Here is a 26307-nt window from a genome sequence, read left to right on the forward strand (position 1 = left end):
TCGGGGGCTTTTTCTTCCCCCCCCCTCCCTCCTTTTCTTTTCCCTGTCCCCCCCGCCCCGGGCAGCAGACAAAAGCTCTCCTGACAGGATGGAGGCCAAGCCATCAATCAAGGCGGCCGCCGGAACCACCTCCCCTCCCCCCCCCCCAAAGATAATGAGTCCCCAGCCCCCTGCCACCCAGCACCCCGACAGGGCCACCCCCCGCCACTGTCACCCCCCCGCCCCCTCCAGCATGGCCACCCCGGCACTGCCCCCCCACCCCCTTAGCACCCCCCCAAACCCTGCACCCCCAGACACCCCCAGCAGCCCCCCCCCGGAGCTGGGGGGTCCCAGATGGGGCGGGGATGGAGGAAGGGGCGGGGGGGGGGGCGACAAGGTGACCCTGAGTGGGTGCCGAGGGGCTGGGGGTGGTGAGGGGCTGGGGGTGGCAGAGGGTTGGGGGGTGCAATGGGTTAGGAATGGTGTGGGGGTGACAAGGGGGTGTGGGGGGTGACACGGGATTGGGGGTGACAAGGGGGTGGGGGTGACATGAGCCTGGGGGGCGGCATGGGGGGGGGTGAGGTGAGGTGGAACTGGGGGGGATGCAGGCTTGGGAGTGCCATGGGGTTGGGGGTGAAGGGGGTTTGGGGGTCGGGGGTGCCATGGGATGGGGGCTGAGGAGGGATTTGGGGGTGACAAGGGTTCGGGGGGGTGGCATGGGCTGAAGTGGGGGTGGCAGTACTGAGTGTGAGCTGGGATGGGAGGGTGAGAAGGGTTTGGCAGGGGTTTGGGGGTGCCAAGGTTTGGGGGGGGTGTGTTCACAGTTTTGGGGGTGGCAGGCAGTTGGGCATGGCTTCAGGATTTGGGGTGACTGGCAAGGGTTTGGGGGTGGCAAAGGTTTGGAGGTGATGTCCCCCCCCCCAGCCTGGCAGGGCTCTGGGGTTCAGGGTGGCACAGATGCCAGCTGCCAGGGTTTGGGGGGGCTCACGGCTGTGGGGTCAGGGTAGGTTTGGGGGTGTCGTGGCCGTTTTGGGGGTGCCACACGGGGCTGTGCAGAGCTGCTGGGGGGGGGGCTGTGGGTGTGTCGGGGGGGTGGGGGGGATGGGGCTGGTACTCCCCCCTCAGCTGTGGGTCGGCTCAGTCCCTGCGTGCTGTGCCCTCTCTGAGTGACAACTCGGGGCCCCCCGCAGCCCCCCAGGGGGCCGAAGCCCCTTTGTCCCCGGGGCCTGCAGCGGTGCCTTTGTCCCCGTGTCACTTGGGGGGCACCAGCTGTCGGCCGGGACCCTGCAGCCTTCCTGCTCCTCCTCCTCCTCTTTGTTCTCTGCTCCGGCACTGGGGGAGGGAGGAGGGGACCTGGGGTCCATCCCTGATTGGGGACCCCGGGCTTGGGGGTTGTCTCTGGGGCTGGGTGTCCCCATGGGTGGGAACTCAACCCCCCCTCCCCGGGTCTCACTGCCCCCCAAGTTTTGGGGCGGGGGTTCCACGGAGCTCTGCCTTTTGTTGTGCTCTGTCCCAGACTTGGGGTGCCCAAGGGTCTGAGGGGGGAGTCCCTGGGTCTGGGGGTCCCCAGGGTGGGAAATAACAGACTGGGGGGGGGGGAGGCTGGGTCTTTGTTGCCTATTTTGGGGGACAGCTGGGGGGGGGGGCTGTGGGTTCCTGGGAGGGCCGCGGGGGGGGTTGTGAGGGTGTACGGCTGGGGCTGTCCCCCTCCCTGGGGACACCAAAGGGGCTCCCTCCAGCCCAGAGGAGCGGAGCGGCTTTGGGGGCCCGGGGCTGGGTGGGAGGCACAGTAAAGAAGCTGGGGCAGGAAGGGGGGGGTCCCAGCTGTGGGGACATCTGCCTGGAGCCCCCCTCCCCGGGGAGACAAGGGCAGCTTTGCCAGCTGCCGTCCCTGCCCGGCCCTCCGGCGGGGGGTGGGTCCCAGCCTGGGAGGGGGACAACATCCATCAATGTCTGCCCCCTCCCATCCCCCCCCCCCCCCCCCCGGGCCCACCTCGGATCCCCCGCAGCTGGGCTGGGTGGGGACAGGCATCGGGGGGAGACTTTGGGGTGTCGCTCGTGGTTGTATTTGGGGGTCGGGGCACGCGCCTTTGGGGTTCAGGTGGCTGCAGGACGTGGGGGGCTAGGGAAGGTGGGGAGAGGGGTTTTGAAAAGGGACATCCAGGAGGAAGGGGGGGAGGAAAAGTGGGGGGGCATTGGGAAGGGAGGGGTCCGCGGGCTGGGCTGTCCCGGGTGGGGGGCCTCAGGCTGGTAGGAAACCCTGCGTGGAGGTCCCAAAAGAGGGAGGGGAAAGGAATGGGGGGCGGCGTGGGTGGGTGTCGCAGGATGGGGGCTGGTCCCAGGGGAGAAGTGTCCCTAGTATTGGTGAGAGGGGGGCGCTGGAACTCGGAGCGGGGGTCCTCAAGGGGAGGATCGTTCGGATTTGGCGGCGCTCACTAGAGAAGGGGGCGGGGTGTGACCGGGAGGGTCCAGGGCTGCCCGGGCTGGGGGTCTCTGGGAGGGGTGATCCCGGGGTGGGGACATAGTCTCAGGATCGGGGACCTGGTCCAGGGGTGTCCGGGCTGGGGTAGGGCATCCCCTGTTCAGGGGAGGGTCCCCAGGAGGGGTGGTCCCTCAGTAGGGAGTGGTCTCCGGACGAGGACACCCAATCCGCCTTGGGGGTCCTGCCAGTTCCCCGCGCCCGCCAGCAGGTGGCACTGCAGGACCGCGAATACGCAGCCCGCCGGGTGGGAGGGCCAACCCTTGAGGGGCGTGACCAATACAGGAAGGGGCGTGGCCATTACCCATATAGGGCGCTTCACCAACGATTGGCGTGTCCCTGAGCCAATGAGGTGCGCGCCCCGCGAGGGGCGGGACCGTGCCCGGGGGGCCGCCTCGTGGCCCCGCCAGGGAGCGTCGAGCAAGAGCTGCGCTGCGGCGGTCAGGGAGCGTCGCGCAAGAGGCGGCGGAGCCCCCACGGTAGGGTTAAACGTGGGGCGGGAGGGGGGAGGTCCCTGGGCTGGGTGTCCCCTGTAAGGTGGGAAGATCCCGGGAAAGGCTATCCCAAGATGGAGAGGTCCCTGGGCTGCGGCCGTGGTAGAGCAGACTGTGGGCACCTGCGGGTGCTGGCCCCACCGCTGCCCCACACCTGGGCACGGTTTGAGTGCCCAGCTGCACGCCCCCCTCCCCAGCCTGGGCACGGCCAGGGGCTGGGCTGGGAGGTTCCACTCCCCTTTCCCCAGCCCCACGCAAGTGTGGGGCGCTGCAAGCCTCCCACCAGCCCCAGCCCACCCCTCTGCCAGCCCCCAGCTGGCTGCGGTGGCCTGAAGCGATGCGGGTGGCCTCTGACGGAGCCCCCGAATGTCACCTTTGCCTCCACAGGAAACGAGAGAGCCCCCAGAGCCTGGCCTCGAAGGATGACAGACCCCTGGGGACCATCCCAGGGTGGCTGATGGAGAGAGGACACCGAAGCAGGGAGGAAAACTTCCATTGGTAGCCAGTTGTAGCTGGGAGTGAGTGGGAAGGGTGAAGCAATTCTCCTTCATTAGTGCTTAATTTATTCCTCGAGATTATTAATGACGGGGGCGGACGCAAGACCTGACAAGGAGCTTCTGGAGAGGCGGTGGCTGGCTGGCGAGGAGGCAGCCTGGCGATCCTGGCTGGAATGGGGCTGGGGGGGTGCCCGAGAAGGTCCTTGTGTCCTGCCGGAGCGTCCTGTTCCCGGTCTTGTGCCGCTTCTGTCCCGGCCGCGCCGGCCCCGCGGGCTCCATCACTCCGCCGCCCCGGGCTCCCCCTCCTCGGCCGTGCCCGTTCCAACCCCGGTCCGCTCCGCCTCGGACCCTCCCCACTCCGCACCCCGATCAGGACCATCCCCACCCTGCCTTAGCAAGGGGAGAGAGTGGAGGAGGGTCCCGCAGCGGGAGGCCCGCACCCCACTGTGGACACGAGGAGGGCGATAGGTGGGGTCGCGGGGGGGCTGCTCCCCCAGTGCCCCCCTCCCGCACCCCGGGGGGAGGGTAGCAGTGGGGGGTGGGATGAAAATTGGGACCCTCACCCACCCCGAATTGCGGGGTCCAGAGAAGTCCCTGGGGGGAGGAAGGCTTCAGCAGTGGGGCTGGGGGCTGTGTGTGTCACACCTCACCTAATCCCTTCTGCATTTAATTTGGGGGTCGCCCCCCTCCTGGCGTGACCCGAGGAGGTGTGTGGAGGGTCCTGGCAGTGGGGGCAAGCACATCCCTGATGCAGGATGTGGCCACTGCTGGGGGGGGGGTGGGGGGGTGGGGTGTCGGTGCCCCCCCAGGTGCCATCACGGGTGATGCCAGGTGTGGGGCACAGTCCCCTGGGAGCACAGGGGAAGGGGCTCTGTGCCCTCCTTGCCAGGGCTGGGTGCAGGGACAGGGACACCTGCCAGCCCTCCAAATAGTCCCCGGGGAGTTGTCGCCGGGGGGGGGGGGGGGACGCACACTAAAAATAACCCCAGGAGGGGCGGCCCGGCTCGGGTTGCCGACCGCAGCCCTGGGGGGGAGGCTTCCAGGAGTTTTCCCAGCGGGGTGCAGTGGGAAGATGGGGAGACGGTGCCTGGGTGAAGCTCCGGAGCGAGGCAGCCCCACTGCCAGCCCTCGGGGTTGGCAGCACCCCCAAATCCCAGCCCCCCCTCCGCGGGGTGCCGTGTGCTGTGGGCACGGAGGGGACACCTCTGGCGGCGGGGGCCGGCCCCGTTCGCCTGCCCCCGCCTCAGCAGACCGCCGGCGGTGGGGCTGCGGCCGCGCCCCCGACCCCCGCGGGTGTTCGGTTGCTTTGTTTTCCAGGACGAGATTGGAGAGCTGGAGCAGCGGGGGCGGAGCGAACCCACCACCCCAAATCCCTCGGAGCTGGGCGCTGCCGACCTCCTCCCCTGGCTGCTTCCATCCCTTTCCCTTGCCCAGCTTCTCTCCTCGGCTGCTCCCTGGTGCTCCGGGGCACCCCAGCGTCGGGGCTGCCCATCTTTGGGGGGGGACAAGCAGCTGATTTCCCCCCATCCCTCAGCCAAGCATCGAGAAGTAGGGGGAGGGGACGTGGGAGGGGGCAGGGGAGGGGACTCTGCTTGTGCTGCTGCCCTGGGAAGAAGCCCCCTCCCCCCGAGCTGGAGAACCTCACCCTGCTGCGAGGCGTCGGAGCCCACGCTCGGTTTCCACAGGTTTTTTTTGCGGATGAACTATTGTCTCTGGCATCCTGTTTGCGTTTCTGGGGCAAGGGAAGAGGGTGTCAGGGTTTGGCAGCTGCAGCCTGGCAGGAATAGCAGGCAGGGGGTGGTGCTGCCCGCCTTGCCCTTCCCTCCTACCTGCCCAGCACCCCATGGGCGCCAGCGTTGGGTTTTGGGTCGGTGTGGGAGTACCAACAGCCTGCTCAGAGGGGGCAGTTTTAACACCAAGCCTGCCCTCTGCTTGTTTATTTAAAGGCTGTGGAGCTCCCACCTGGGGTTTGCTGGTTGGGGAGGCATGGATTGGGATGTGGGCCTGATGCCAGCCCTGCCCCTGCAGCTCTCACAGGAGATCCTGGGGTGTTCTGTGGAGTGGCTTCAGAGCCACCAGCTGCACGACAGGTCCCCCAGGCACGGGTGGGGTGCTTGGGGTGAGCTGTTTGTGGCCTTTCCCTCACCTCCACTGGGTAGTTACTGCCTCAAGAGGCACTGAATGCCCAGACTCTGGTTGCTTGGTCAAGCTCAAAGTGGCTGCTGGGTTCCCCCATGAGGTGTCGTGGGATGACCCAAGGGCAGCACAACCGGGTCAGGCTGACAGGAGACAGACAGACACACAGACAATCCATGGCACAAGCTGCAGGTGGCTGTGGAGCAGAGCAGCCCCAAAGGCAGCAGCTCTGTGGTTTGGGGGGGGGAACCCCATCCTGCTCCAAGCACCAGCACCCTGGGAGCACGGTGCCCCCCTCCATGGCTTTTGCCTCTTCCCCACAGCCTGCCCAGGGCTGGGAGCCCTCTCTCTGTGGCACAGCCACTTGCACCTCAGCCGCAGCTGAGCAGCAGTGCTTTTGTTTTCTCTCGGGCCCCAAACAGGCCTGGGTGTAACGAGCAGGGGCCTGGCGACTGGGCAGCTGCCTGAGCGTGAAATTAAAGACTTTTAATTAGGGAAGGGCTGAAGTAATGAAGAAAGTAAAGCGCAGGGCGAGCAGGCGATGCCCTGGCTGCGCTCCCGGCCCTGCCACTGACTCACTGCAGCGCCTGGGGCGAAGCTCCGGCTCCGGCTCTGCCTTTGACTCACTCCTTCCAGCTGCCAGTGGCTCCGCCGAGGGCCGGGGACCTGCGCGGGTGAGGGCAGGGCTGTGTTTGGACAGCGTTATCAGCCCGAGGGGCTGTGGCGGCTCGGGGGAGGCCCCTGGGCCGCTCTGGAAGGGGTTAGCAAGGCCAAGAAGGCATCGCCCCGCTGCAGGCCGCGCTGTGGGGGGAGAAGGCCCAAAACTCCTCTATACCCCCTGGGGGTGTCGCGATTGGGGGGGGCTCAGGAGACCCCCGGGGGGGCGATGTCGGGGCCTGCGGGGCGCGGGGCTGCCCCACGGCTGCCCTGGGCCTCGCCCTGCGCCGGGGGTCTGGGGCTGCCTGCTGCTGCTATGGCAACAGCTGCGGGTCGAAGGGGCGGTGTCCGTGCGTCGCAGGGATTGGTGCGCGCCGCTGCCAGTCAAGCGCCCAGACGGGCGTCTGGCTCCTACGCGTCGTCTCATTGGCGGCTGCTGCTGCCGCTCGGCGGAGTCCCCGCACTCCATTGGGCGGGCACCTTGTCGCTCCATCGCTGCGGGGAGCGGGCCGTGTTGTCCTGTTTCTCCTCTTCGATTGGTCCATCCCGCGGCCGCCGGGCCAAACACCGGGTATGGCTGCGCTAGCCACGCTCCGATTGGTCACTCGGTCTGCCAATCCGGGCGGCGACGTGGGCGGGAGCAAACACCTCACCTCCTCTTTCCATTGGGCCGCCGCTTCGTCCTTCCTCCCTCTCGCAGGGCGCTGATTGGCCGCGGGGCCGCTTGAGGCGGGAGGGGAGCGGGAGGGCCAGGCCAGGGCGGGGAGCGGGAGCGGGGCCGGCGGCGGCGGAGGGGCCGGCGGCCAGCGGGTAGCGGAGGGGTCGTGGTCACGGTGGGGGGTGCGGGTGGGGTCGGCCGGTGCTGAGGGGTCGGCGGGGCCACGGCGGGGACGCGAGTCACGAGGCTCCGGGGCGGGTCTTGAAAGGGCCCCGGGGCGGCGGCCAAGCTGGGTGGGGGGTGGAGGCACATGGCCCCCGCTCGGTAGCACCGAGACCTCTTCCCCTCCTCCGCCTCCACCCCGCCAGGCTGGGGAGGGGAGAACGGGGAGCGCCGGAACCTGGTGAGAGCTGGGGAGCCGCCCCGGACGGCTGGGGGCGGGTGGCCCGGGAAGGTCGGGGCGGGAGGGGCGGGCGAGGCCGGGAGTGCCCGGACGGGCTCGGGAGCGTTCGGTCGCCGGTGGGAATCCGGTAAGGAGGTTTTGCAGAGGTGCTGGGAACAGCGTTAAGGAGTGAAAGGAGCCGGGGCTGGATTCCTTCAGAGAGGGGAAGTTGACGCACCGGCCTAAGAATAGCTCTGGGAGGGGAAGCGTGGCCGGTGTTGTCCCCAGAGGGACCCTCCGCGGCGTGGGTTCCCGGGCCCGGGTCGGGAAAAATCAGCCCTTGGTGGGCTGATTTCCTCAGCTCCTTGGGAACCCGCCGTGTGCCGCCGTAGTGGGTCCATGTGGGACGCTGAGAGAGGGTGGTGCCCGGTCGGGTGCGTTATCGCCTTCGCTCTGCTTCTGTTTTCAGCTGCTGATGAAATTGCAACCAGAAGACTCTTTGGACCTTTCCGTGGTCGGAACCTTTGACTCCTGAACGGTTGCTTCAGGAAGCTTCAAAGAGCAGAAGGAAAAAGGAGCAGAATCGGAGGGAGCAGACCCCTGTCCTGCAGCGTGGGGAGCTGGGGGGGGGTGAGAGGAAGCAGCTGTATGTGGAGTTTGTGGACAGTAAGTCACATGGGGGCTTGTGTAGCTCTGTTATAAATACAGCTCTGGAGAGAGGGAAAGGGCAGGGGAGGCTGGAGGGAGGCTGTGTGCTTGAGGAGACTTTGGTGCCTCTCAGCCTTTCCATCTTTAATTACCCTGGGCCGTGGAGTCCCAGGGCTTTTGACAAGGCAAAACAAAGCTCTCCTGAACCACCCTTCTGCTTCAAACTTTTTCCCCCCCGTGGTTTGTTTACCCTGATAGGCTCCAAGGCTGGAGCTGTTGCTTTGTTTGTGTGAAAGTGGGGCAGAGGAAAAGCCAAACCCAACCAACCTGTTGTGTGGAGAATCTGTCTGACGCTGGGCTTGTTGGGTTGCTCTTCCCAAACACCTTCCACCTCTTCTCTTTTTTCCTTTCTTTTTTTTTGTTTGTTTGTTTTTTTTCTTCCCCCTTCTTGCCAGAAATGCTCTCTCTGAAGAAATACTTCACTGAAGGCCTCATCCAGTTCACCATCCTGCTCAGCTTGATCGGCGTTCGCGTGGACGTGGACACCTACCTGAACTCCCAGCTCCCCCCTCTGCGGGAGATCATTCTTGGCCAGAGCTCTGCTTACACCCAGACCCAGTTTCACAACCTGAGGAACACCTTGGATGGATATGGCATCCACCCAAAAAGCGTAGACCTGGACTATTACTTCACTGCTCGCAGGTTGCTCAACCAAGTGAGGGCCCTGGACAGGTTTCAGGTGCCCACCACCGAGGTCAGCGCCTGGTTGGTGCACAGGGACCCCGAGAGCTCCGTGGCCGGGAACCAGCCCAGCGCTGGCATCGCCCTAGAGAACGGCGGCGGCCTGCAGGATGGCAGCAGCCCTGACAATGGGGTGAGGGAGAGTGGAGCTGAGCAGGGATTTGGGGAAGAACTGGAAGATTTGGGAGCGGTGGCTGCCCCCGCGAACGGAGACTTGACCAAAGAGGTAGGGCAAGAGCTTCTGTTTGGCTCGGGTTGGGGCGGGGGAGGGGAGGGGAAGGGAGCCTCTGCTTTGGGGTCTTTTGGCCTTTGGGAGCAGCGTTCTGCGTGCTCAGCGCTTGGGGGAAGCGGATCCCTGCTTGGGAACGGTGTAAAACTCGGCTTTGATTTCGAGGGTGGGTGCGGGGGGAGGGGGAGGGAGGTATGTGTGCGGTGGCTTTTGCTTTCTGTTTGTTTGATTCTTAGCCTGAAACTAGCAGTGAAAGGAGGAGATGGTGGGGGATGGGGGGGGGGGGGGGGGTGGGAAGGAAAGGGCTGTCGAGGTCAACGTTTCAACCTGTGCACATAGCTTTGGTGGTTGTGAAACCGCTGAAACCAGGCCGGGCAATCAACAAGGGGGCGTTGGGTAACAGCCTCTGGTCCCAGGTGTCGAGCGAGCGAGGCGGTTGGGTTACTTGGCTCTGGAGTTCATCCAGTGGCGATGTTTATTGCTGGGCTTTTCATCACAGACGGGTGGGGAGAGGTGAACTGGAAAGAGGTTTATTTTCTCCTGTCGGCAGGCTGTGATGCAACCCTGGTCCCCATGAGCTGCTGCTCTTTCCCCCCCGCTTATATATATGTGTGTGTGTGTGTGTCCTTCTTGGCACCGTTCTCTTTGTCACGGCATGTTCGGCGTCGCCGCGGTGTAACCGGCGGGGGAGGGGAGGGGAAGGGGGGGGGGGGGGAGGGAAGGGAACACCCGGGAACGTTTTGTGCCGGTTTGCCAGCGTCGGGGTGGGGGGTGGGGGGTCCTTCCCAGAGTCCGTTTTTGCCTTGGGCATGGGGACAGCCGAATCGAGGAGTGTCCCCCCGGCAGCGAGGGGTGGGCGGTTTGGCAGGCAGCTGGCACCGGAGCCCGGGGCTTTTGTCATGCGGCTTCGGCGCGGCGGCGGTGGGCAGGGAATTGGGTGAGGAAGGCGGTGTGAACGCGTGCACGGCGGAGTGACAAAGGTGACAATGAGTTTCAGGGCTGGGATGGATGGATTGACGCTGGAGGAGGTGGGGATGGTGGTGCCTCGGCTCTACCGGCGGGCAGCGGTTTTTCCCCCTCCCTGCTCTGCCCGGCTCTGGAGGTGTCGAGGAATGTGGGGTCCGAGGGCTGGAAACCCTCGCTCTGGGTTTGCAGGCAGCGACCTTGGAAGGTGTCAGCGAGAGGAGCTTTGGTGTGAGGGTGCCAGAGGCAGGAGAAACGTTCACACAGGCAGCTTCTTCCCTGAGAAATCAGGGAGGCAATTCCCTGGCTTGGGAACGGGGAAGGATGTGATGGAAAAACGCCACGGACAAGGTCATGCACAGCTTGTGGAAGACTCTTTTGCCTTCCTCCTCCTCCCCCAAGTCTGGTGGCTCACAGCCGAGGGTGTTGGGTCTTGAGGAAGCTCTTTTTCCAGGGCAAGCGTGGAGGAAACCAGGAAGAGAAAGGGGAAGAGAAACCTTGAGGAAATCTTAAGGGGAGAGAGAGAAATCAGCTTCTGGGGAGAGGCAAATGCTGCAGCTCGCAGTGGCAGGAGGCCCAGGACGCTGCTGATCTCCAGAGGCCTGTTTATTTCTGTCTGTTAAAAGCCAGCCCTGCAGTAGATGCCACGGCTGCTGCTGCCCCTGCGCAGCTGCAAACCCGACAGGCAAACCCCGGCCGGCAGCTGCCATCCCAGCCAGCTTGGACTGGACTTAACTGGGAGTGAAACTCCTTGGGTGCTGCCAGGTGGGAAGAAGCTCCTTCCACGCTGCAGTTTCACTCCCTTCAGGGAAGGGTGGGGAGATGGAGGGCTGCACCATCCCTCGTCCCGGCTGCTCAAGCAGACGCAGGGGGCAGCTTCTGGGCTTTTCTTTGGCTTTTTCTCTCCCAAAGGCTGCCTGGGGCAGGATTGGGGGGCTGGGGGGGGATGTTTGTGCACCTGTGAGGAGGAAGGGGGTTGCCCAGTGTCAGGAACTGCTGGCACACCCACCTCACGTTTGTCACACCCTCAAGACAGTCCTGGCTTCCCCTGGGGCCGTCAGGACCCTGCTTGCTGCTGTGATACCTCCAGGTCCCCTTTCAAAGCATCACCCCGGGGGGGGGGGTTTGGTTTTTGTTGGGTGGTGTTTTGGGGAGGTTTCCTCGGGGCTGTTGTTCCAGTGGGAATATTGTGTGAGCTGGGCAGCTCCTGGTGCTGCTCCCTCTGGAAGGCACCTGCAGGGCTTCATCCTTACCACCCCCTCCCCCCCAGTTCCCCTCTTCATTAGGTGGCTGCTGCTGAGCTGCAGACGGATTTGTGGATTTGGGGGCTTGGGGGGTGTTGTTGTTATTCTTTTCCACGGTTTTTCCTGGTGGTTAAAACATTCCCATGGGTTCCTTAGGTGTGGGCCAGGCACGACCTTGCTGGGGGAAAAAAATCTGCTGGTTGGTGAGAATTTTGGGAGCTGGAACTCACCCTTGGGTGGAGCTCAGGGAGCTTTGCAGTGCTGGCTGGCAGGTTGGGAATCATCCAAAAGCAGGGATCTGGATTTTCTTTTGGGGGGAGGGGGGGGATCCTGGTAGGGGGTTTTGCCCCAATCCCTCCTTAGCCTGCTAGACAAAGCTTGCTTGAAGGCCTCTGCAGCATTGGGGGTGGGGACGGCGGGAGGCACCCGCTGCCCCGGTGCCCGTTTCCACAACAGGAGAATATAAATACGCGGCCGCCAGACATGTGATGAGCTGCCGGTGCTCAGCCGTGGCTGTGCAGGCAGAATCCCCCCCGACCCCGCCACCAACTCCGCGGTTCCTCCTGCCCCCAGCGCTGGACCGGGATGTCTTTACACTTGGCATTGCTTCTCCAGCGGCCCCCCTAGGTCCTGGAGCCCGGTGGGAGGCTCTGGGGGTGGGGGTGAGGAGCAACCGGGAGCCGTAACGGGGATTCGGGGAGGTTCGGTTCGGCCTTTCCCGGCCGGGATCAGCCCCTGCAGGCCGGGGTCTCCGCGGGGAAGGCTCCAAGGTGACCCCGGCCCGGAGGGAGCGCAGAGAGCCCCGGTTCGAGCTCCCCCTACCCCAGCGCGGTGCAGGGCGAGGCCGGGCCCGGGGCGGGGAGGGGGAGGCGGCGGCGGCGGCTCCGCTGCGCCAGGGCGGGGGCGTGGCCCCACTGAGCACCGCGCGGTCGCTCGTTGGGCAGAAGGGCTGCCCCCATCGGCGGGGATTGGCCGGGGCGTTGGAGCGGAGCGGCGCTGATTGGCGGAGGGCGCGGCTCGGGCCTATTGGCGGCGGGGGAGGGAGGGGCGTGGTCCGGTGGGGCGCAGGGGGCGTGGCTTGGCTGCCGCCGCAGCCACGGTACCGGCGGGGGAGGGGCGGGCGGGGCGAGCCGCAGCCCGGCCCGGGCAGGGCGGCGGGAGCCGAGCCCAGCCCAGCCCGGCCCAACCGAGCCGATCCGAACCCGGCCCAGCCCGAGCTTGAGCCTGAGCCCCCAGCTCGCTGCCGCCTCCGCCGTCACCACCGGGACCGCGGGCACCTGTGGCCGGTGGGCGCGGAGCGGAACGCGGCTCTCTCTAGCCGCTCCGGCCGGCGATGCGTGCGCGGTGCCGCGCCCCGGCCAGCCCGCTCCGCTGCCTCCTCCTCCTCCTCGCTCTTCTCCTTCCCCGGGGACCATGATCGGCGTGCGCCGCGGCCCGGGCGGCAGCTGGGGACATGAGAAAGGTATCGGGAGGGAGGCAGACGGAGAGCGGCCGATCCCCGGTACCGCGGCGGGGGAGAGGGACCGGGAGGTGGGGAAGGAGGGGGGTGGGGAGGCGCGGCGGCGGCGCAGGACTGCTGTAGGCGGGGGCTGCGGGGCGGGGGCCGGTGCTTCGGGTGCAGGGCAGGGCTCCGGGGGTACCCCCGAGGAGGTGGGAAGGGGGTTAACCGGGGGAGGCTGCGGGCAGCCCCGGTGATGGCGGGGACGGCGGCGGCTGAAGTTGCATCAGGTGGGTGGAAATGCGGGGATTTTCCTGCCGGCGCACCCCACCCCTTATGCAAATGGCCGGGATGGCACCACGGGGCTGATGCAAGGCGGGCACGACGCAGGCACCGCCGCGACAGGGGCCCGGGCGGCCCCAGCCGCCTTTCCCGGCGGGCGGGAGGGTGGCCATGGGCGGTGGGGAGGGGAGGGCCGGCCTCACTCGCCATGCAGAACCCGCAGAGCCTCTCTCGGGCACCCCGGGAGGCAGAACGGCCCCGGGTTAGCCCGGAGGAGGAGGAGCGGGGTGCCCAGCGGGTGGGCTGCGGGTCGGACCGGGGTGGGGTCTTAGGGGTGTCCCCTGGGTGGGGACCCTGCGCGGGGCCGAAGGAAATGATGTGGTCTGTCTTTCAGGACATCGATTTGATTGACATCCTGTGGAGACAGGATATTGATCTCGGCGCTGGGCGAGAGATTTTTGACTACAGCCACCGGCAGAAAGAGAGCGAAGTGGACAAAGAGCTGAGCGATGGGAGGGAGCGAGGGGACAGCTGGAGGAGCGGAGGGAACGAGGTCTTGGATAGAACCCTACTAGTTGATGGAGAGACTGGGGAGAGTTTCCCTGCACAGGTAACACCCCTGGGCCAGCCGGGCTGGGGTCTGCGCCCACGGCGCTGCAGCTTGTCGGGGCGAGCGGTGCGTCGCCTTCGACATTCAGCAGGGCTCTGCTGAGCCCCAGGGTCAGGCTTTGGCCAGGGGGGCCAGGATCAAGGTTTGGCCAGGGGGGCCAGGATCAGGCTTTGGCCAGGGGGGCCAGGATCAGGCTTTGCCCAAGGTGCCCAGGAGGATTTGGTGCTGGGGACGGCAGGCAGCCGCAGCGAGAGGCGGGCAGGGGAACGGCCGTGTCACCGTCGGCAGGACGTTAGGACGAGGGCAGCTGGTTCTGGCCCTGCCTTCGGCTTGCCTGGCAGAGGTGGTGGCAGGGGGAGGCGCGGAGGCTCCCCTCCTGCGGTAGGTGAGGCTCGCCGGGAGCGCAGGCAGCGGCGTTCCCCTTCCCCGCTGCGCTCTGGGGGGCTGTGCTGACGCTCTCCAGAGCAGGAGGATGGAGCCTGTGAAGCACTGGGTGGGGCCTCTGGCTCCTTTTTGGATGCGCTGTTAATAAAAGCCCTGCTGGAAGGAGCTGGTTTCTCATCAACCACCTCCCCAATCCCGAGGCTACGGTCGCTTGTCTTCTCCATCAGGTGCCTGGTGCAGAGGATCAGACAGCCCTGTCCCTGGAGGAGTGCCTTAGACTGCTGGAGGCCACCTTCCCTTTCGGGGGGAATTCGGAGGTGAGTGGATGGGGAGGCAGCTTCCTACCCCTGGAGTGGGGGTGGATCTAGAGGGCAGTGGTGGCTTCTCCTTCCCTCGCTCACCAAAGCTTTCGGTGCCCCTCGGTGCCACCCCCACCCCAGCCCCCGCAGTAAATTGGGTTAACCTGCTTCTGGAAGCTCCAGGCACCGTGTCTGCAAAACCAGTGGTGGTGGTGGTCACAATTAATTAAAGACTTCTGGCTTTGCTTCTAATTAGTTGCTAGTGAAGTGTGGAGAGGGAAGCGCTGCAAACCGGCTCTGCTTCGGACGAAAGGGAGAAGCCGTTTGCCCGCGCCCGGAGGTGGAAGGGCATTGGGGAGCTCTTGGCTCCCTGGCCCTGCTGAGCAGCCAGGGACTGACTCTGCCTCACGTGGTTTAGTTTCCAGCTGCGGATGTCTCCACCCTGAGCGAAGCTGTGCCCGGCGAGAGCAGGTCTGCAGGCATCCAGAGCAACCTGCTGTCTCCTCTCCTCGCCGAGACCGAGTCGCCCTTCGACCTGGAGCAGCAGTGGCAGGACCTCATGTCTATCATGGAAATGCAGGTGAGCTGCAGCTGGCCTTGCTGTGGAGCCAGGGAATCGCTTTGGGTTGGAAGAGGCCTCCCAAGATCGCCCAGTCCCAGCCGCTGACCCAGCGCCGCCACGGGCAGAGTGTTTCTGGGATGCCTCCAGGGATCACGGAATTGTCAGGGCTGGGAAGGACCTCAAGGCTCAGCCAGTGGCTCAGCCAGTCCCAACCCCCCCTGCCACGGGCAGGGACACCTCCCGCTACAGCAGGTTGCTCACAGCCACATCCAACCTGCCCTTAAAACCCTCCAGGGATGAGGCTTCCACCACCTCCCTGGGCAACCTGTGCCAGTGTCTCGCCACCCTCCTGGGGAGGAACTTCTTCCTGACATCCAATCTGAATCTCCCCACTTCTGCTTTTGTTCCATTCCCCCCAGTCCTATCACTCCCTGACACCCTCAAAAGTCACTGACTGGGGTGGTGACTCCACCACCTCCCTGGGCAGCCTGTTCCAATGCCTGACCATGGCATCAAAGCTGGGTTTGATGTCTGTCCCCAGCACCCCATTCCTGGGCAGTTTGGGGGCCGGTGGCAGCCACTTTGCTTCTGTCCCAGCCTGTGCCGTGGTTGCTGCAGGCTTTAGCCCTCCTGCAGCCAGCTGGTGGCTGGTGCTGGGCTGCTGGAGAGAGGGAGAGCTCCTGCCATGGGATCTGGAAGCATTGCCCTGCCTGTCTTTGGCCACGCACCGGGGCTGGAGCGTGGCTGGTTGAGCTGCTTGGGCCTCTCTTGCAGGCTATGGAAGTGAACAACACGACCGCCGAGAGCCTCTACAACAGCACGAGCGGAGACCTGCTGGCTTCGAACTACAGCCTCGCTCCCAACACTCCCATCAATCAGAATGTCAGCCTGCATCAGGCCTCTCTGGGGAGCTGCTCCCAGGACTTCTCCCTCTTCAGCTCCGAAATCGAAAGCCCTTCCTCCATGGCTGGCAGCTCGGCCTTGCTTCAGCTGGCGCCGGATAACTCCACCGGCCTCAACACCACCTTCGGCTCCACCAACCTGAGCGGCATCTTCTTCCCTCCCCAGCTGAACAGCACAGTCAACGAGACAGCCGGCCCCGAGCTGCCAGACCCCCTGGGTGGGCTCCTGGACGAAGCCATGCTGGATGAGATCAGCCTGATGGACTTAGCCATCGAAGAAGGGTTCAACCCGGTGCAGGCCTCGCAGCTGGAAGAGGAGTTCGATTCCGACTCAGGTCTTTCTCTGGATTCTGGCCACAGTCCTGCTTCGCTGAGCAGTTCAGAAGCCTCCTCCTCCTCCTCCTCGTCCTCCTCTTCCTCTTCTTCCTCCTCTTCCTCCTCCTCCTCCTCGTTTTCTGAGGAAGGAGCTGTGGGTTACAGCTCAGACTCCGAAAACGTGGACTTCGAAGAGGCCGAAGGGGCGGTTGGCTACCAGCCAGAGTACAGCAAGTTCTGCCGCATGAGCTACCAGGACCCGTCCCAGCTCCATTACCTGCCTTACCTGGAGCACGTTGGCCACAACCACACCTACAACATGGCCCCGGGGGCCCTGGAGAGCGAGGAGCCCAAACTGCCCAGCGTGGGGAAGAAGAGCGGCAAGAAGCCCTCCGAGTTCCTGGACAAGCAGCTGAGCAGGGACGAGCACCGGGCCCGGGCCATGAAGATCCCTTTCACCAACGACAAGATCATCAACCTGCCCGTGGAGGAGTTCAACGAGCTGCTCTCCAAGTACCAGCTGAGCGAGGCCCAGCTCAGCCTGATCCGAGACATCCGCCGGAGGGGCAAGAACAAGATGGCCGCCCAGAACTGCCGCAAGAGGAAGCTGGACACCATCCTCAACCTGGAACGGGACGTGGAGGACTTGCAGCGGGACAAATCCAAACTGCTCAGGGAGAAGGTAGAGTTCCTCAAATCCATCCGGCAGATGAAGCAGAAGGTGCAGAACCTCTACCAGGAGGTGTTCGGCAGGCTGAGGGACGAGAACGGCCACCCCTACTCCCCCAGCCAGTACGCCCTGCAGTACGCCAGCGACGGCAGCGTCATCTTGATACCCAGGGCCGTGGCCAACCAGCAGGCCCGGCGGCAGGAGCGCAAACAGAAGGACAGGAGGAAGTGAAGGGGACAAGGCTGGCGATGCGGGAGAGGAGTCTGGGGCAACTCCCTTGAGCAGAGAGAGGACTGGAGAAGGGCTGAGCCTGGAAGTACTTTGTAAGGGACTTTCCGATGCCTTCTTATCCGATAATATCTTCTCGAACAAACAAAACGGACACCAAGGTGACTGCTGCCGGGAGGCTGGCAGCACCTGCAGGCTTCAGGGGGCTTCCCCCCTAACTGGGGGAGGAACTGGGAGGAGAGGACACCCTGGCACTGGTGTTTGAGCCCAGCACCTTTCCACCACCCTGGAATCCTTTGAGCACAGGATATGAGCTGGTAGCAAACTGGCGGCGAGAGAGAGAGAGAGACAGAGGCAGAGGTGGGGGCAAACAAAGCAAAACAAACAACAAACTACTGTTAGGAACTGGCTTTAAATAAGAGATTTCAAAGCAAATGAACTGAGAACAAAGTTAGAGGAGAGACATTTGTCTGAACTTCCAAAGTTCTGTGATTTCAGGTAGTTGGTTTCTTCTTTTCTTTTCCTTTTTGTTCTTTTCCTTTGCCCTTTTCTTCCTTGTTCTTTTTTCCCCCCCTGCCCCCCCCCCCCCCCCCCCCTTCTTCCTGAACCAGTTCTGTGTGAGTGGAGCTGAACTTTTAATTCCAGCTTAACCAACACCCCTTCCTCAAATCAGACCAAGTGGGAAAACACAACTGGTTTGACTTCCATTTTTGTTTTTAACCCTTTCCAGCCTGAGGAAGCTCAGAAGTGTGTGGTGGGGGAGGGGAAGAGACCTGGAAGGGGAGAGGGGGAGAAGACTGGAGGTGGGGAAGGGAAGAGACCTGGAAGGGGAGAGGGGGAGAAGACTGGAGGTGGGGAAGGGAAGAGACCTGGAAGGGGAGAGGGGGAGAAGACTGGAGGTGGGGAGGGGAGAGACCTGGAGGTGAGGAAGGGAGAGACCTAGAGGTGAGGAAGGGAGAGAGCTGGAGGTGGGGAGAGGAAGAGAACTGGAGGTGGGGAGGGGAGAGACCTGGAGGCCGCCGCAGTGTGTGTGTGTGTGAGGGGGGCACATAGAGCTTTAGGATTTTGATTGGGAAGAGCTTGAGGATTTTTTTGGGGGTGGAACTGGAGAGGGTTGAAAGGAAGTGGGGTGATGTGTGTGGTGTGTGTGTGTGTATGTGTGTGTGAACCCCAACAGCCCCAACCCCATCACCACACCGGGAGCATGTCACTGCCCGCCGTGCCAGCACGGCACACGCAGCAGCCTGCATGCCAAACGCTGTCTTCTGCCACTGACCCACCGGGGAGCTGCTTGGGGAAGGAAGGTGAGGAGGGGGTGGAGGGGAGGGCAGAGAGGTCATTGAGCCCCCTCCCTAAGTCAGGGTACAGCACAAAAGGAGCCCCCCCCCCCCCCCCAACTCCCTGCCCCCCCCAGCCCGTGTGGGCTTTGTCACTCAATAAACAGCTGTTAGGATCCTTCCTGACCCTCGCTTCGATTGTGGGGAGGGGGTGGGAGGGGAGGGAGGCTTCTGCCTTTCTGGGGGATTTTTGGGTTGGTTCCCCTCCCCCTTTAGGGTCTTAAAGAGTGCTTGTGGTGAGTGAAAAGAAAACAACTAAACAAAAACAACAAAAGGGGAAAAAACCAAAACCCACAAAGGCTGAGAAACAACACAAGGGAGAAGCCCAACCCCTTCCGAGCTGCTAAATGTTCTCTTTGCCATAAAAGATTTCAGTGTAACCGTGTGTGATCACATTATAGGATCCTCTTCTGTCCCTAGGTGGTGGTCTGCCTTCCTGGTTTGGGTTTGGGTTTTGGTTTGGTTGTTTTTTGTTCATGGGGGGTGGGGTCGGGGGTAGTGCCTTGCTCACTGTGGGTCTCTGGTGAGGCCCAGCCTAGAAGCTGTATTTTAGCAGTATAGCACAGCTGGGAGCGTAGTGACTTCAAGCAGCAGCTCAACAGAAAGGAGGAGAAACAAGACACAGAAGGGAAAAAGAAAAACACACAAAAAAAAAAAAGAAAAGGGAAAAAAAACCTCCAAAAGAATAACAAAAATTAAATCCTTAAAAAAAGGGTTAAAAAAGGTGGGGGGAAAAAGAAGAGGGAAAAAAAGGTGGGGGGAAAAAAAAGAGGTAAAAAAAGGTGGGGGGAAAAAAAAGAGGTAAAAAAAGGTGGGGGGGAAAAAAGAGGTAAAAAAAGGTGGGGGGGAAAAAAGAGGTAAAAAAAGGTGGGGGGGAAAAAAGAGGTAAAAAAAGGTGGGGGGAAAAAAAAGAGGTAAAAAAAGGTGGGGGGAAAAAAAGAGGTAAAAAATGGTTAAAAAAATAATTAAAAGGTGGGGAAAAAAGGGTTAAAAGGGGGAAAAGAAAAAGAAAAGGTGAAAAGAAGAATTAAAAGGTGGAAAAAAATTAAAAGGTGGGAAAAAGAAAAGGTTAAAAAAAAGAAAAGGTAAAAAAAAAGAAAAGGAATGGGGAAAAAAAGTTAAAAGGTTAAAAAAAGAATGGAGGAAAAAAGGGTTAAAAAAGGTGAAGTTAAAAATGGGGCAAAAGGGTTAAAAATGGTTAAAAATAAAAAAATGGGGGAAAAAGGGTTGAAAAAAGGTTAAAAAGTTGTTAAAAAAAAAAGGAAAAAAAGGGAGGAAAAAAGTGAAAGAAAAGGTTAGAAAGTTAAAAGAAGTTGGAGGGGGAAAAAAGTGAAAGAAAAGGTTAAAAAGTTAAATTGGAGGAAAAAAAAGTTTAAAAAAATGAAAAAAAAAGGTTTAAAAAAAGTTTAAAAAAAAGGTTAAAAAAGTTAAAAAGATTTAAAAATGAAAGAAAAAGTTAAAAAAAAGAAAAAAAAAAGGGTTTAAAAAAAAAGTTAAAAAAAGGTTAAAAAAGTTGAAAAAATAATTAAAAAAGTTAAAAATAATGAAAAATAAATTAAAAAAAAAAAGGTTTAAAAACAATAATTAAAAAAAAAAAAGGTTTAAAATGTTTAAAAAGCTTAAAAACTGCAAAGGCTTTTCCTGGCCTAGTCCTGTGCGTGGGCTACAGGGTGAGGGAAGGCTTGAGGTGGTCACTGCAAAAGGGAAGGAGGAGGAGGAGGAGGAGGAGGAGAAGGAGGAAGAGGAATAGGAGGATGAAGAGGAGGAGGAGGAAGAGGAATAGGAGGATGAAGAGGAGGAGGAGGAAGAGGAATAGGAGGAGGAAGGGGAGAAGCAGAAGCCTGGAGCAGCCCCGAGGGCAGCTGTTTGGCTGTTGGCTTGGGGGGGGGGTTGGGGCTGTTTTGTTGTCTGGGTGGTTTGTTGTTGTTGTTGTTGTTGTTGTTGCAGGCTCTGGGAGGAGGCTGCGGGGGGTAGGTGGATCTCGGCGCTCAACCCCGGGGGTGCTTTGGTGCTGCCCCCAGACTCCATCCCCTGAACTCCTGAGCTTCGCTGGCTTGAACGGGGAAAGGCTGAGGCAGGAGGCGGTGGAGGTGTGGGGAGGGTGGAAGGGAGGCCCTGAGTGGCTGCTTTAAGTTATTATTTTCTTTCCCTTTCTTTCCCCACCCCCCCCCCCCCCCCAAGAACGTTTTTTTCCCCCCCCATCATTTTCCTGAGCTGTGTGTGACCTGGCAGGGAAAGAAGAGAGATTGTGTGAGCACAGGACAACAATAAACCGGCTTACTCACTGTACCAAGCTTCTGTTTCCTCCAGCCTTTTATTTCTCCTCTTTTTTTTTGGGGAGGGGGGTAGGGGGGGGGGTCAAGGAAAGATTGAAACAGGGCAAACAAAAAGGCCTCTTGGTGTGGCTCCTTCCTCCCCTTCGTGGCTCAGCTCCTGCTTCCTCCTTGCTGCTTTTGCCTCCAGCCGCTGTGGTCCTGGCCCTGCAGGTAACAAGCTCGGCGGGGAGGCCAATGAAAGGCTTCTTGTTTGTGGCAAACAGCTCTGGCTCAGCTGCTGGCTTTTTTTCCCCCCACCCCCCCTTCCCCTCCCTTCCCAGCAGCATCTTCTCGAAGCAAGCCAAGGAGGAGAAGTGTTTCTGGTTAACTGCACAGCAAGCCCGGGGCCCTCCTGCCAAAGCCACCAAAGCTGCTGCGCTTCGGAGGGCTGGGTGCAGCGCGGGGCCGCGGCTCAGGGCTGCCCTGGCGCTGCCCAGTTCTTCTCTCTGCTGGTCCAGAGCTGCTGCTCTCGCTGTCCTGCTTTCTCCTTGGGTGAGCAAAGGGCAGGGGGGGCAGCTGGGAACCTCTTTTCCCACTCCAGCCCATGCTGCTCGCTCTTACACCGGCCTCACCTTCCCCCATGGGTTGCAGCCACGGCGAAGTTTGTTCAGTCGGGGGTGGATTTGTACCAGACGCTGCAGGATGGATCCTGCCCTGGGATGAGGCCCAGGCAGGAGCAAAGAGCCTGAGCTCTTCCCCTCTCTGCCTGGAGGGGTGAGTGGTGACAAGAAGAGAGGTCCTTGAGTGGCGACAGAGAGGTCCTCACTGATCTCTTGGCTCAGCTTTTCCCTGCGCTGCAGCTGGAGCCAGCTCAGGGCCTGTTGGGGAAGCTCTGGCTGGGAGCTGGTGGGCAGCTGCCAGCCTGGTGCTGGCTCCAGATCCTTCTTTTTTTGTGTGTGTGTGTTCCCAGGCAGAGCTCAGCAGAGCTCAGTTTGCATCCAGCCAGGCTCAAGGGCAGGCCCTGACTTAGCTGCTTGGTGGGAAAGGTTGGAGCAGGCAGAGCTGGGGGGACACAGCCGCAGCTGGGAGTGGGGGGAAGAGGCAGAGCTGGGGGGGCACAAGCAGAGCCCAGGGAGGCTGCTCTGAAGCCAAACTGCTGCCAAAAGCTTCTACAGAATCACAGAATGCCAGGCTGGAAGGGACCCCAAGGCTCCAACCTTTCTGGCACAAGGGTGCCCAGGGTGGCTGTGGCAGCCTGGAGGTGTTCAAGGCCAGGCTGGATGAGGCCTTGAGCAAGCTGGGCTGGTGGGAGGTGTCCCTGCCCATGGCAGGGGGGTTGGAACTGGCTGATCTTGAAGGTCCCTTCCAACCCAACCCATTCTGTGAATCTCCTCTTCAGCTGCAGGCCTCTTTCTCTAAGGCTTTGATCCTCACCACAGCTCACCTACACTGCTGGCCCTGGCTGCTGCAGTTCCTCTCCTGGCACCGTCCTTAAGGAGCAGTTCTGCAGCCCTGTGCTGAGTCTTCAAGAGCCTAACCATGGAATTCAAGCAAGATTGAGCACTGAGCCTTCCAGGACTGTTCATAATGGAATTCTTGAGCCTCCTGATCCCAGTCAGGACCCCCGGGGAGGGGGAGATGACACTTTGGGGACAGCAAACAAACCCTTGTGGCCACTCTTAAGGCCCCTTCCAACCTAGCCTTGGCCAGCCACAAGCAGAAAAGGCTCTGCCCTGCCCCATGCTGCCCTCCCCCTGGGGTAAATGTCATTTTCCTGGGGATTAAACCTCTCCTCCTGGGACTGGAAGAGTTCAGCTACTCCTGCTGCTGGAGCTGAGCCCAGGCCAGCTCCACTCAGCACAGCCAGGGGGAAGGCAGAGCACTCAAACACCCGTTCTGAGGGGCTCCCTGCCTCTCTCCTTGGGCTCCAGGGGATTCATTGCAGACACTCCTTCAGGGGCTGCTTGAGAAGCTAACACTGGCTTGCAAAAGAAAAAAGATCCACATGGATTTCCCCTGCTGTGCTGCTGCTGTGAGAAGGTCAAAGCCTTCCCAGCAGGGTCACTGACTGGAGAAGGGTAAATGAGGTCCTGAGAGGGGAGGAGGGAAGGCTGCTCCCCCTGGGTCTGCCCTTAACCCCCTTGGCCCTGCAGAATGAGAGCTTTGACTTCACTCACACCTCCACCCCCGTGCTCACAAGCATCCTCCCTCACACCCAAACACCCCCAGCAAAGCCACAGCTCCCTGCTGGGAGGCTCCAGGTGAGCAAAGTGCTGCGGCCCAGCCTCCAGCACAGCCTCAGGCTGAGCAGGAGCCGGACACAATCCACTCCTCTGGCTCCCTGCCTGCGCCCATGGCAGCCCGTGGGGGGCAGTGAGGAGGGGCAGGAGCTCCACCAGCTCCTCACCTCCTCTGCCGGCACTCAGCAGGCACCGGCTGCCTGCCAGCCCCTCCTCAGGTGAAGCTCAGACCTTTCATTTTCTGAAGCAGGAAGCACTTAGCCACCAGCAGGGCCTCCTGCCTCTGATCTCGGCCAGAGGCAGGGCTCAGAAGCCCTTTGAGCCAAGCCTCTGGCTGCCTCCCGAGCCCTCAGCGCAGCAGGCGGGCGGCGGAGGAGCTGCCTCTGCCCTTCCCTGCCAGGCTGCTGGCAGCACAGGCCCAGCCTGGAGCACCAAACCCGAGCCAGACAACCACACATCGTCACCCACAGACCTCTCAGGGCATCAGCAAGGTCACAAGAATATGTCTCACACTGCACAGGGCTGGAGGGGACCCTCCAAGGCCGTCTTGCCCAACCCCCCTGCAGGCAGCAGGGACCTCTCCAGCCGGAGCAGGCTGCCCAGGGCCACAGCAAACCTGACCTTGAATGTCTCCAGGGACAGGGCCTCAAACACATCCCTGGGCAGCCTGTTCCAGTGGCTCACCAGCCCCACTGTGAAGAACTTCCTCCTGTCCCTCGTCCTGGCACTCCCAGCCCTCGTCCAAAGTCCCTCCCCAGCTCTCCTGGAGCCCTTCAGGTTACTGGAAGGCTGCTTAAGGTCTCCCTGGAACCTTCTCCTCCCCAGGCTGCACAGCCCCAGCTCTCTCAGCCTGTCTTCACAGGAGAGGTTCTCCAGCCCTCTGATCATCTTGGTGGCTTCCTCTGGACCCTCTCCAACAGTTCCATCTCCTTCTTGTGCTGGGGGGCCCCAGAGCTGGACACAGCCCTGCAGGTGAGGTCTCACCAGAGCTTCACCTCTCTCCCCCTCCACGTTTCCCTGGGCCTCATCCTGCTGCCACAATGCCACAGCCAGACACAAACCCTGTACCCAGAGACCTGGTTCCCACCTGCAGCTCCCAGAGAGAGCCCCAGGTCCTCAACACAGCCCCAGGTCCACCTTCAGGATGGAGCAAACCTGCCTCCTGCAGCGACCTGACCTGCTGCCATCCATCACCCCCAGAGCCTCCCCTGGGGGCCTGCAGCCTCCTCATGTTCAATTAAGTGGACATTGCCCCTTCCATCTGCAGTGATTAATTCAGGCCTAATTGCTGCTGCTGGGGCAGGGCAGACATTTCACTGTCCCCCTGGGCCCAGGCTGTGCTGCCAGGAATAACCTGGATTCCAGCTGGCTGCAGAGCTCTGCAGCCCCAAGGACTCACCACCACTGGGAGGTGTTTAAAGAGAGCCTGGATGAGGCACTTGGTGCCAGGGGTGGGTGGATGAGAGGGTGCTGGGTGCTAGGTTGGACCTGGTGATCTCAAAGGGCTTTTCCAACCTGCTTAATTCTGAATCCAGTCACAAGCTTTTCACCAGCAAGAGGTGGGGGGAGGCCCAAGCTCAGCCCTGAGCATCAGGCACAACCTTCCTTGCTTCATCCTGCACCCCAGGGATGCCAGAAAACTCTGAGCCAGCACCAAAAGTCTCCTCCCAGGGATGCTTCAGCCCACTCTGGGTGTCAAAGAACAGGTCCAGCTCTCCCAGTGGCACAGGCTGCCCAGGGGAGGCTGTGGCTGCCTCCTCCCTGGAGGTGTTGAAGGCCAGGCTGGATGAGGCCTGGAGCAAGCTGGGCTGGTGGGAGGTGTCCCTGCCCATGGCAGGGGCTTGGAGCTGGCTGAGCTTGAAGGTCCCTTCTGACCCAACCCATCCTGTGATCCTCCATGCACAGGAGCTTGTGGCCTTCAGCAAGGCTCAAGTGGGGCCACCTCCACCTTCAGCTACACCACCAGCACTGCCAGAGCTTCAAGAAGCCCTCTGGAAGTGCCCCCCAAGTCTGCTCAACCTTGAGATGAGTACTGAAGGAAAGGTCACTTACCTCTGCTGCTAGATCCTGGCTGGGAGGAACACAGGCAGCTCACCCCTCCTGGCTTCACCAGCAGCTTGCTAACAGCAAACAAGGTCCTGGCATGGCAGCAAGTCCTCTGCTCTCCATGGGTGAGCCTCAACTCTAGGCCTCTAGACACTAACCTCTATTGCCAACTCCTCCAGATGGAAGCCAACACAACTCACAACCTGCTGGCAGCTGCTCCAAAACTCCTCCTGCTTGCTGCTGCTGTGGACACCAAGGATGGGAGCCACCAGCTCAGAGCTACCCTTGCAGAGAGGCTGCTTTTAATCCCCTCTCCATCACTCCTGTCATGCCATAAATTAAGTGTCTCTCTCTCTCTCTCTCTCTCTTAAGCTGGAGGAAGGAGCAAGGTAGAGAAGGAGAAAAAAAAAATAGATCAGGATTATAAATCTAAAATTTTATTGAGACAAAAACCAAAACCAAACCAAACCAAAGCCCCAAAACAACCTCCCCCCTCCCCCCCCCCCCCCCCCCCAAAATAACAACAACCTGACAGAGCTTGGGATGAAGTTAAAATCCAAACACTTCCTTTACATTGAAACATTTTCACAGGGAACCTAAACACATGCTTGAAAAACAACAAAACCAAAGCAACCCCCCAGCCCCCAAACCCCCCCCCCCAAAAAAAATCCCCAGCCCCAAAAGGGTTTTTGTACAATGCAAAGTTCCAGGTACATAAAAACCACCCCCTGAGGAGGTGGCAGGAGTCTGGTGGAGGAGAGAGGAGGAGAGAGGAGGAGAGAGGAGGAGAGAGGAGGAGAGAGGAGGAGAGAGGAGGAGAGAGGAGGAGAGAGGAGGAGAGAGGAGGAGAGGAGGAGAGAGGAGGAGAGAGGAGGAGAGAGGAGGAGAGAGGAGGAGAGAGGAGGAGAGAGGAGGAGAGAGGAGGAGAGAGGAGGAGAGAGGAGGAGAGAGGAGGAGAGAGGAGGAGAGAGGAGGAGAGAGGAGGAGAGAGGAGGAGAGAGGAGGAGAGAGGAGGAGAGAGGAGGAGAGAGGAGGAGAGAGGAGGAGAGAGGAGGAGAGAGGAGGAGAGAGGAGGAGAGAGGAGGAGAGAGGAGAGAGAGGAGGAGAGAGGAGAGAGGAGGAGAGAGGAGGAGAGAGGAGGAGAGAGGAGGAGAGAGGAGGAGAGAGGAGGAGAGAGGAGGAGAGAGGAGGAGAGAGGAGGAGAGAGGAGGAGAGAGGAGGAGAGAGGAGGAGAGAGGAGGAGAGAGGAGGAGAGAGGAGGAGAGAGGAGGAGAGAGGAGGAGAGAGGAGGAGAGAGGAGGAGAGAGGAGGAGAGAGGAGGAGAGATTCAGGATTCCAGATTCCAGGACTTGGTTAATACATTTGGATTCAAACCAAACCAAACCAAACCCCCAACAAGCAATAACAGCCTCCCCCCCTCCCTCCCCCAAACCAACCAAGAAAAGAAAGACCCTCAAGAAGATTCAGGGGGGGTGGGGGCAGGGGGGAGGGGGTAACACATTCCAGCTCCACCACCAACTCCTGGCCTCCTCCAAACAATCCTTTTCATGATGGGAGAAGATGGAACTGATTTGTTTGGGGGTTTCTCTTCCTTTTTAGGCTTTTTTGGTTGCTTGGTTTGTGCTGCTCTTG

At 61.2% G+C, this 26307-nt stretch overlaps 1 protein-coding gene across 3 annotated transcripts; it reads left to right on the forward strand.

The window, feature by feature from the left end:
- Positions 1-6948: 6948 nt before the first annotated feature.
- On the forward strand, positions 6949-17362 carry NFE2L1 (NFE2 like bZIP transcription factor 1). Of its 3 annotated transcripts, none has more exons than XM_054176690.1 (7): positions 6949-7052; positions 7752-7948; positions 8386-8897; positions 13222-13437; positions 14049-14138; positions 14539-14700; positions 15457-17362. In XM_054176690.1, exons 3-7 carry the CDS (start codon positions 8388-8390, stop codon positions 16798-16800), a joined length of 2322 nt encoding a protein of 773 aa, XP_054032665.1. In that variant the 5' UTR covers positions 6949-7052; positions 7752-7948; positions 8386-8387; the 3' UTR covers positions 16801-17362. The 3 variants fall into 3 exon arrangements, with proteins under 3 accessions (XP_054032665.1, XP_054032667.1, XP_054032666.1); XM_054176692.1 differs by lacking the exon at positions 6949-7052 and adding an exon at positions 7346-7430; XM_054176691.1 differs by lacking the exon at positions 6949-7052 and having other exon boundaries at positions 7604-7948.
- Positions 17363-26307: the final 8945 nt, after the last annotated feature.

Source organism: Dryobates pubescens, chromosome 36 (genome assembly GCF_014839835.1).
Source record: "Dryobates pubescens isolate bDryPub1 chromosome 36, bDryPub1.pri, whole genome shotgun sequence".
NCBI lineage: Eukaryota > Metazoa > Chordata > Aves > Piciformes > Picidae > Dryobates > Dryobates pubescens.

Coding starts and splice junctions, on each gene's coding strand:
- NFE2L1 (XM_054176690.1), top strand. CDS start 8,388: ATGCTCTCTCTGAAGAAATACTTCACTGAAGGCCTCATCCAGTTCACC. Junction 13,438..14,048: donor GGGAGAGTTTCCCTGCACAG/GTAACACCCCTG, acceptor CTTCTCCATCAG/GTGCCTGGTGCAGAGGATCA. Junction 14,701..15,456: donor TGTCTATCATGGAAATGCAG/GTGAGCTGCAGC, acceptor CCTCTCTTGCAG/GCTATGGAAGTGAACAACAC.